The following is a 9021-nucleotide window of genomic DNA, read 5'->3' on the forward strand; positions in this document are numbered from 1 at the left end:
AAAAAACATTATTAACATAACAGTAGGCTACAGAACTTTTTAAGTTCAAAACAATGGAAACAAGTGTTGAAAGTATTTCGATATACATTACAATCAAAATACATTTTAGATCTACAATTATCACAAGCATAAACAGTTGTAAAAATTGTATTGTGAAAAAATACACGTTTATAAATATTTGTTTAAATGCATCTCTTTCAGAAAATCATATAATTTAAGTTTAATAAATATATGGCCCATTTTTGCTTCGGGAGACATTTGATGCACACAGAGAAGTGAAATTCTAAGGGCGATTACCAAGGCATAAGATCAGTATTTCTTCCAGACTTTTTTCTCCGGGGGGGAGGGGGCACTTGAAATTTTCGGCTTCACTTCGGTTTGAATTCGGAGTAGTCTGCCCTAGAGGTGTCAGTGTCCGCAGCTAATGAGCCTTGTCTGCCCGGTGGCATATCGGATGGGGGGGGGGGGTCGTCCATAAATAACGTCACGTGTTTTTTTTTTGACGATTTTTACCTTCCCCTTTCCGCACCGTCACAAAAAAATCAGACCCCCCCCCCCCACTAAAATGCCGTCACATCTAAGCCCACAACCGCACCCCCCCCCCCTCAAAATTGCAGCTTAATCTTTTTAAAAAATATTGACCGAGCTCGGCCACTATAGGATAAATGAATCAATTTCTGTTACAATTTACAAAAACAGCTTTCTAAACTGCGAAATAACGAAAACTACCCCCTAGACGTGAGACGTTATTTAAAGACGACCCCTAACAACCATGAGTTCTTTCACTCGACCACACCGTCCCCCAGATAGTATAAACAGACTATCAAGATGATGATGCGTACGTTTGGATGTTATTTTTTTCCTGTAACATTGCACCTGGTAATACCTCTACAGTCCGAAAAATCTATTCGTTTTTATAAAAATGAGCTCGTTTTATGATCACCATCAGCTATTGCTGTTAGCATGGAGAAGATTAAAGCTTAATATGTTTCTTTCAACCATGCCCCCCCCTCCCCACTCCCAGAGTTTCTTCCAGGCATCTTTTTTAACAGTGTCCGCCCCCCCCCCCCGAAGAAAGTCTACCGCCCCCCCCCCCCAGAAAATTTCAAGTGCCCCCCCCCCCCCCCCCCCCCGGAGAAAAAAGTCTGGAAGAAACACTGCCCACTCCTGAAATTTTAAACGCGCCCTCAATGGAAGTTTCAAATGATGCACCCCACACCTGGAGAAAAAAAGTCGGAAAGAAATAAACAAGCCCTGTTTAACACATTCAAAAGGACCTGAAGATCCAGGGCCCGCCACTGATATTAATTTTTAAGAGGAAACTTAATGTTTTCTCAATTAACAAATACATCTAGTACTTGCCCATCTATACCAACAAGCAAGAAACATAACTCACCGTTTGTCATAAAAATCAGATCATACATTCAATCAAAGCAAATAACTTTAAAAACAATAAGCTCAGATTAACGAAACAAAAATTCATGATAAATAACATAAGGTCTTGAAATCTCTTTTGTTTGTTTACTATGGGCCTATAGTCTCATACTTCACAAGTTCTGACTGAAAACAAACATACGATAATGATTATGATAATTTTATAACTTATCAAAAAGAATAACAAATTCTTAAGAATGTTATATTATGGACTACATTTTTATTACCAAAGAGTAAAAAAAACAACCATATCGCTCGTTGTTGAAGGTGGTGTTGTTGCTCATAGTCATATCCGTTCTAAACAAACATCCAGGCCAGAGATTTGTTTCGAGATTTTTCAACACATCCGCATACACATACACCACATGTTTCTCATAGACTTAATCCATACATGACACAATTATAAAGTAATGTAATCCCCCCCCCCCGGCCAATCCCCTAGGCACATGCTTCCATTTTGGACGACGCCACCCCTTCATTTATACATGTACTATCCTCTATTTGGACGATGAAACAAAATTATCAGAATTATCTGAAAGTTGACTTCTAATATACTATAATAAGGTCTACCATTTCAAAAAGCATGTTTGCGTATGAACATATAATGCTAGTAATGTATATACATACATTAGGTTATTCTTTATGGAGATGATTGTTATTAAATATAAAAAACAGTATGACACCATATACTGCACCCCCCCCCTCCCCTCCCATGTATCTAAGAAAGTTTTTATACTGAGGTTTTTTTTTTTCAAACTTTTTCTGCTCAAAATCTCTTTTATATAGATCTAGATCTGCCTTCCATAATTTCCAGCAACTTAAGTCAAGCTCTCAAAGAGGACTTAATTTTTTTTTTCGCTCTGTTATTGAAACATATGACAATAACCATTGGGGGGATTTTATTTTTTTAAAATTGCTTTTGTACAATTTTAATGTATTTGTTATTCTTAGATTGCTGAGCAGAATTTTTAAAAACTAAAAACATATTTTTTCGTCGCCACAAAGGTATAATCTTCCAGTCTCGAACATCTTAGAAAAGAATTTTCATGGGAATAATGGTTGTTTTGGCGAATTTATTAAATACCGACCAAGTTTGTTTTTCTAAATTGATTCGTCTAAGAATGCATTCGAAACATCATGGATATTCGCCTACAAATTTTAAAATTCGCCTACAAATTTTAAAATTATAGTATTTGAAGTTAAAAAAATAACTGTTACTATTTTCAACATCTCCACGTATGTAGGCATACATTTTATTACATAACATTTTAAAACATAACAGCATTGACCCGGTTGCTAACATGGACGAAAAAATTATTTAAAGAACTTTTTAAATAAAATTAGCAAATGCAGAAAACTTTAAATATTGTGTGTGCTACATTCCTGTTCACATTTTCAAATAGGGGCCTACGTATACATTTGAAATGCAAACATCTTTGTACAGTACAGTAAATATTTTGATTTGTGGCATTAAAACAAAAAGCTGGTTTTAACGAAGTACACTTATTGGTGCCGCGTGCTCAAATCGGTTGCATGTCTATGATTTATTTTCGCAACTAGTGGTCGTCCATAATTTACCATAAATGACGTCACGCTCGTAGGGGGGAGGGGGGTCCGTAATTTTGTGACGGTGTGTGATGAAGGGGGGGGGGGGGTCAGATGGTACGATGTCACACTTTTGCATTATAAAAAAGCAATGTTAGAAAACGAATTTTAGACGTTATTTGCGTTTTAGAAATCTGTTCTAATATTGTAATAGGAATTGATTTAACAGATTTAATTGATTTTGACAGAATTCAGACAAGATTTTGGAAAAAAATATCGATGTTTTTTAAAAATTCAACTGCAATTTTGAGGGGGTTGTAGGCTGAGGTGTGACGTCATTTTAGGGGGGTCTGGTTTTTATGACGGGGGAGGGGGGGGGTAAAATCGTCAAAAAAAAGCGTGACGTCATTTATGGTTGACCCCCTAGATCTAGATCTATGTGGCGATGACAAATAAACTAAATTTCTTATTTTATCCAAAGTTCGTTTTAGTTACCTAAAATAGCAATGAAAACAAATACATCGAATATGCACCAAAGTAATAAAGGAAATAAAACCACTATTACTTTTTAAATTTTATAATCACTTGTTTTAATAACACAACACATTGTTTTACAATAGTGCTATTAGTCTCCTATTCGAGATTCTTCTGGGTCGTTTCGTCCCATTATGATTTGGTCCTTCTGAGCCAAAATCGAAAATTATTGTTGAAATAGTTTCATTATTATTATTTTTTCAAGTAAAGCAAAATAATTGTAGAGATTTTTAATAGAAATTCCCCTAAGTTATTTTCATGACAACTAAAGAATTTTTACACGTTTATGTCCATGATGTATAATAACAATACTGCAAGTATATCATAAAAATATATTTCTAACAAATCTTGTTTATAAACGTAAATATATTTGACATAATCTTAATATTTATCATTAAACATAAATACATTTTAAAAATGCAAAAGTAATAATTTGAAATTAGTATCATGTACAATCAGAGACAACAATGATTTCAAGAAGTTAGATGAATGATGTTTACAGTAGCTGTTTTTTCTCACTATGGGTTATGATGCATAGTACGGGATCGTGCAATATTAAATAACGCAAACTGACGGCTAGGTTTATCATTTAGTTATATCGTGAGTTCTGTGTTGTATTTATTAAATAAATAAATAATTGATCTATTTTAGATTTGGGGTGGTTCGTAGAGGAGGACTGGTTCCTAGTAATGTGACATGAGAATGTAGGCTATTGAAACGTTACATGAGAGATTTAGGCTATTCAAACTTTACATGGGGTAAGGGGTGGATACAATTTTTCTGATTTTGCGTTATTTTTGTGTTATCTGGACGATCCCAACTTCATGTTATTAATTTGAATTTTTAAAAATTCCCGATTTTTAAACCCAAAATATTTTTAGTAATGAAACCTAAATAGATATTTTTTAAATAATAAATAGAGCTATCTAGCTAAAGCTGGTCGGCAAGCCGATTTAAGTAGTTTAACATAGACTTCTAGAATAAAAATATTTGCTGTCGGTCTATTTTGATATTTTTTTTATAAAACAATAAACTATATCTTTATTAACTTAATCTATTTTTTCCTACAAAGTTTTAATGAATTTTTATAAAAATTCTATAATTAAGTAAATTTTTCATCAGTATATAATAAATCTTCATTGAAAGATTTTGATTTCAGTCATTATTATTTTTTATTATTATTATTTTTTTTGATTAGCAAGTTTTAACAAAAAATACTGGTTTCAAATAAAGTTATGAAAACATAGAATTTACATAGTATGAGGAAGGATATTGGTAAGATTGCAGGAAACAAAAGAAATATCAAATATCAGACCAACAAAAATATTTACTTTAAACTTTAACTTAAATTGTTTGGTAGTTGAAAAATTACTAGCTGTACAAAAATACCTGTATGTAAAATGTTTTGAATGACCTTTTAATCAGCAGTTCAACCACTCTCTTTAAAACAATATCACAGTACATTGATTCATAGACAAATGGTCCCTCTACATGTGACTGATTGGTTTTCAGTAAAAATGGAATGTTTAATAAGGCTGGAATGCTTTATATTAGAATATTTTTTTACCTTCAAGTGAAATAAAATAGTGTAAAACAAATGCAAACAAATATAAAGAAAATGTATAGGCAACGCTACCATATACCACAGTGAGTTAATCAATATTCGCAAAAAAATGGAATTCAAGCAGTCGTCCATAAATGACGTCGTAAAACTGGGAAGGGAGGGGGGGGGTCGAACTTTTGTGACGATGTGTGACGAGGAAAAGTAGAGAGGGGTTCAAAAATAGGGATCACTTTAAAAAAAAATGTGCAGTTTTTTTTAGGGAAAAGGTAATTCACATTAATTTCAATATCAGTAAACATGAGCAGTTCATAGGTTCAATTATTATAAGGGAACAAATAGGACTATATGATTCAACAAGAAGCATAGGGGGGGGGGGGCAGGATAATAAGGCCAAATAAGGTGCTCATCTGAAATAATATGAAGATGCGAAACAATAGGATGGAGGAGGTTTTAAATCACCAAATAGGTAGGTCCTAACGTCATTTATGGACGACACCCTAATAGAAAAAAAGAATTCCCTCCCTTAGGTGTATAATACTTGATCAGCACAGCTAGTGAAGCAATACAAACAAACGAGGGGACAATGGTAGATACAAAATATACTGTGAGGGGACAGAAAATTAAAAGTTAGCGCGGGTCTGGACCAGATAAACCCCGTCACTAAAGTAAAAAGTACACGGGCGAAAAGTTAACCGCGCCACTTGTGACATGTTTGATTTCTAGACATTTTAATATTTAAAAGCACGCCATAAGAACAAAATCCCTATAAGCCTTTTCATGCCAATTATTAATGATTTATCCCAATTTCACCCAATAAAATATAAAAGTACAAGTTTTGTATACTCTTTTTTTTTATAATCTTTTCTGAGTGGAGTGGCTTATCTTGACAAGATCCGTTTGCGCGTCCGGTGATACGGTGTTTTACAAATAGGGAAAGACTCCTAGATCTATATGCCTGGTGTGTCGTGTGGTATGGGTGTGGGCACAGTTTTTAATAGTATGGTTTAGGTCGGTGAACCAAACAACTTAATGCCAAGTCCAAACATGCTATGGTGGTTTATAAATAGCACTTAGGATTACCATTGTACAAGATGGCGGAGCTAGATGGCACAAGAGAGCGAACTTTTCTTTTAAAGTAACCTAACGATTTTAATTTCATTTATTTAATTATATCTCATTACATCCCTTTAAATCACTATGAGTCATTTAATTTTCTTGTCATCTAGCCACCGTTTAAATGTCATATTAACGGTTACAATTACATTAAATACGCCAGGCCTATGCTTGAATGAAATGTGTAAATGCAAAGGAGAGTACACAGTGACGTAGTTTGGGTGGGGATGTGTCAATCAAACTACCCGGTGCTGTTTTTGTTTTCCTTTTCAGCAATAAACAAGAAGGCGACAAAAAGTAGAGTGATCTCCCTTCAAATAGTGTGTCGTTGTTTTTTATTAGGCTAGGGGGCTAAATGTGTTGCTTCACCGCCGTATGGTCGCTTAAAGCGTCAATAACAACATTGCGAAGGAAAAAAAAAGCCCCACATAAATAGTAACCTTAAGCCTAGCAAGAGAAGGAACGTGAGCTTTGGTTGGCTAGCGATAACGTGAAGGGATCTCCATCTCTACCTCGTCGTCCTTAAAACTTGGATTGGAGTAAGCCTTGTATCGGATCGTCTGGTTGAGGAATGTCTTCAAGCTACCATGCGATGATGTGTATCTGGGGAAGACATTAGAAAACACCTGTTGAGCCTACCGTGCATGCGCTAAAAAAAAAAACTAGCATTTTACATTCGTTTTTCCCATGCTAACTTTCCATAGGGGGGGGGGGGTCATCCATAAATGACGTCACGTTTTAAAACTATTTTACCCCCTCCCCTCCATCACACATAGTCACTAAACGCGATTTTTTTATACATCGATTTTTGTTTCTAAAAAATTGACTGAGCTTAATGAACATAGGCTATTTTGATTAATTTTAATATTATAATTTATTATAACAGTTTTTTTAAAACGCGAAATAACGGCTAAAATTCATTCTCTAACATTACTTTTTTTTAAAATGCAAAAGTCTGATGTCACACTATCTGATACCCCCCCCCCCCACTCACACCTCACACACTCATCACACATCGTCACAAAATTACGGACCCCCAGACACCCTTCCAGTGTGACGTCATTTATGGATGACCCTTAGGCCTGCCCTTTTACTTTTAAATGTTATTGTTAAGAACATTTCAGCTCCAGCTAATTATCGTAAGTTAAACGTTTGCTGAGTAAGTTAACTAACTCACAGGTACACATCAGCTACAGGGTAAACATTCAAGGGAAGTAACTATAATGTATACATTACAAGGGACGCAATAAATCACAAACAAGACATTACGTAAAGTGGTGAAAGTGCTAGTGATCATGTAGGCGTAGGCCTACGCCTACTGAAGATGTAAAATGTGTTTCAAAAGTTTCAGCCTACGCCAAAAAGAATAAAACAGAGAAGACGGCTAAACACATTTTTAAATACAGGCAACTGACGACTTGCTCCTTCTCCTTATTTGGACGAAGCGACCCAGTTTCCAATACATCTTTTACTGCAAACAGCGTTTAAAATATTAAAAGCTTTAAAAAAAAACAAATAATTATTTCTATACTCTACATAAAAATCGATATTGATTTTTTTAAAACGTACCTTCTATACACACACACTCCCATTACGGCAATGCAGATAATGGCCAAAGGGACGAGAATTCCAATGGCGATTTTACTACTCTCGGAAAGGCCACTGGATTGAACTCCCTCGAGTGGGTTTTTGTCGGGGGGAGCAGGTATTGTTGTATCTTTGGAGGTTTCGGCGGTGGTGGTCGTTACACCTGACGCGGTTGTGATAGTGTTGACAGTAGATTCTGCAGTGGTACCAGTTTCTGCAGACACTGAAGTAGAGTCTGATTGAGTTGTAGACATTGAAGTAGATGTATTATTCGGAGAGTCTGTTGTATTTAGAAACTCCGTAGTAGACTCGGCCTCAGTAGTAGAGTTTGTTGTATTTGGAGACCCTGTAGTAGACTCGGCCTCAATAGTAGAGTCTGTTGTATTTGGAAACTCCGTAGTAGACTCGGCCTCAGTAGTAGAGTTTGTTGTATTTGGAGACCCTGTAGTAGACTCGGCCTCAGTAGTAGAGTTTGTTGTATTTGGAGACCCTGTAGTAGACTCGGCCTCAGTAGTAGAGTTTGTTGTATTTGGAGACCCTGTAGTAGACTCGGCCTCAGTAGTAGAGTTTGTTGTATTTGGAGACCCTGTAGTATTTTGAGACTCTAAGGTAGATGTAGTATCAGGAGTTAAGTCTGTCGTCGTTGTAGGTTCTGGAGTAGCTGTCGGCGTGGTCACGCTTGTTGGTGTCGTTGTCACACCTGCCGTCGGCGTGGTCACGCTTGTTGCCGGCGTGGTCACGCTTGTTGTCGTCGTGGTCACACCTGCTGCCGTCGTGGTCACGCTTGTTGTCGGCATGGTAAAACCTGCTGTCGTAGACTCGGTAGAAGAACTTTCAGGATGTGTCGTATTTTCTGTCGACGCGTAGTTTGCTAGAATGGTGACATTTTGTGTGCTCGAATAATCTGTTGACGACACAGAAGCGTCGGAACTTGTGGTTGTTACACTTTCAGTTGTTGTGTCTGCTGGAAAAAGAAATACAAACTTTTTTTTAATGCAATGTCATTTTTTAATACATGTCGGTCTGTAAACTTGCCCCCCCCCCCCCCCACCTCAAAGATGTTTGAAAGTAACGCTGTGGGCGATCCCTTGCGAAAGGCGTGCATAAGATAATAAGTAGTCGTAAGTTTCATCTGAATTAATTAACCACAGAAATACGTAAGGATTTTAGTTCATCGAGTTAAAGTAAGAATTTTAATTAATCAGATCAACGTAAGAATTTGAGTTAATCAGTTAATCAGGAGT

General features: G+C 36.1%; 1 protein-coding gene across 1 annotated transcript; it reads right to left on the minus strand.

The window, feature by feature from the left end:
- Positions 1-1151: 1151 nt before the first annotated feature.
- LOC131947965 (uncharacterized) lies at positions 1152-8679 on the minus strand. Its single transcript, XM_059309383.1, has 3 exons — positions 7760-8679; positions 6703-6793; positions 1152-1560 (listed from the first exon to the last, which is right to left on the minus strand). Exons 1-3 carry the CDS (start codon positions 8572-8574, stop codon positions 1525-1527), a joined length of 942 nt encoding a protein of 313 aa, XP_059165366.1. The 5' UTR covers positions 8575-8679; the 3' UTR covers positions 1152-1524.
- Positions 8680-9021: the final 342 nt, after the last annotated feature.

Source organism: Physella acuta, unplaced genomic scaffold (genome assembly GCF_028476545.2).
Source record: "Physella acuta isolate Inbredline_101_S28 unplaced genomic scaffold, ASM2847654v3 ptg000617l, whole genome shotgun sequence".
In the NCBI taxonomy this organism is placed as follows: Eukaryota; Metazoa; Mollusca; class Gastropoda; family Physidae; genus Physella; species Physella acuta.

Coding starts and splice junctions, on each gene's coding strand:
- LOC131947965 (XM_059309383.1), bottom strand. CDS start 8,574: ATGCCGACAACAAGCGTGACCACGACGGCAGCAGGTGTGACCACGACG. Junction 6,794..7,759: donor GGAGTGTGTGTGTATAGAAG/GTACGTTTTAAA, acceptor TGTCTTCCCCAG/ATACACATCATCGCATGGTA. Junction 1,561..6,702: donor CAAGTTTTAAGGACGACGAG/GTAGAGATGGAG, acceptor GTTTGTTTTCAG/TCAGAACTTGTGAAGTATGA.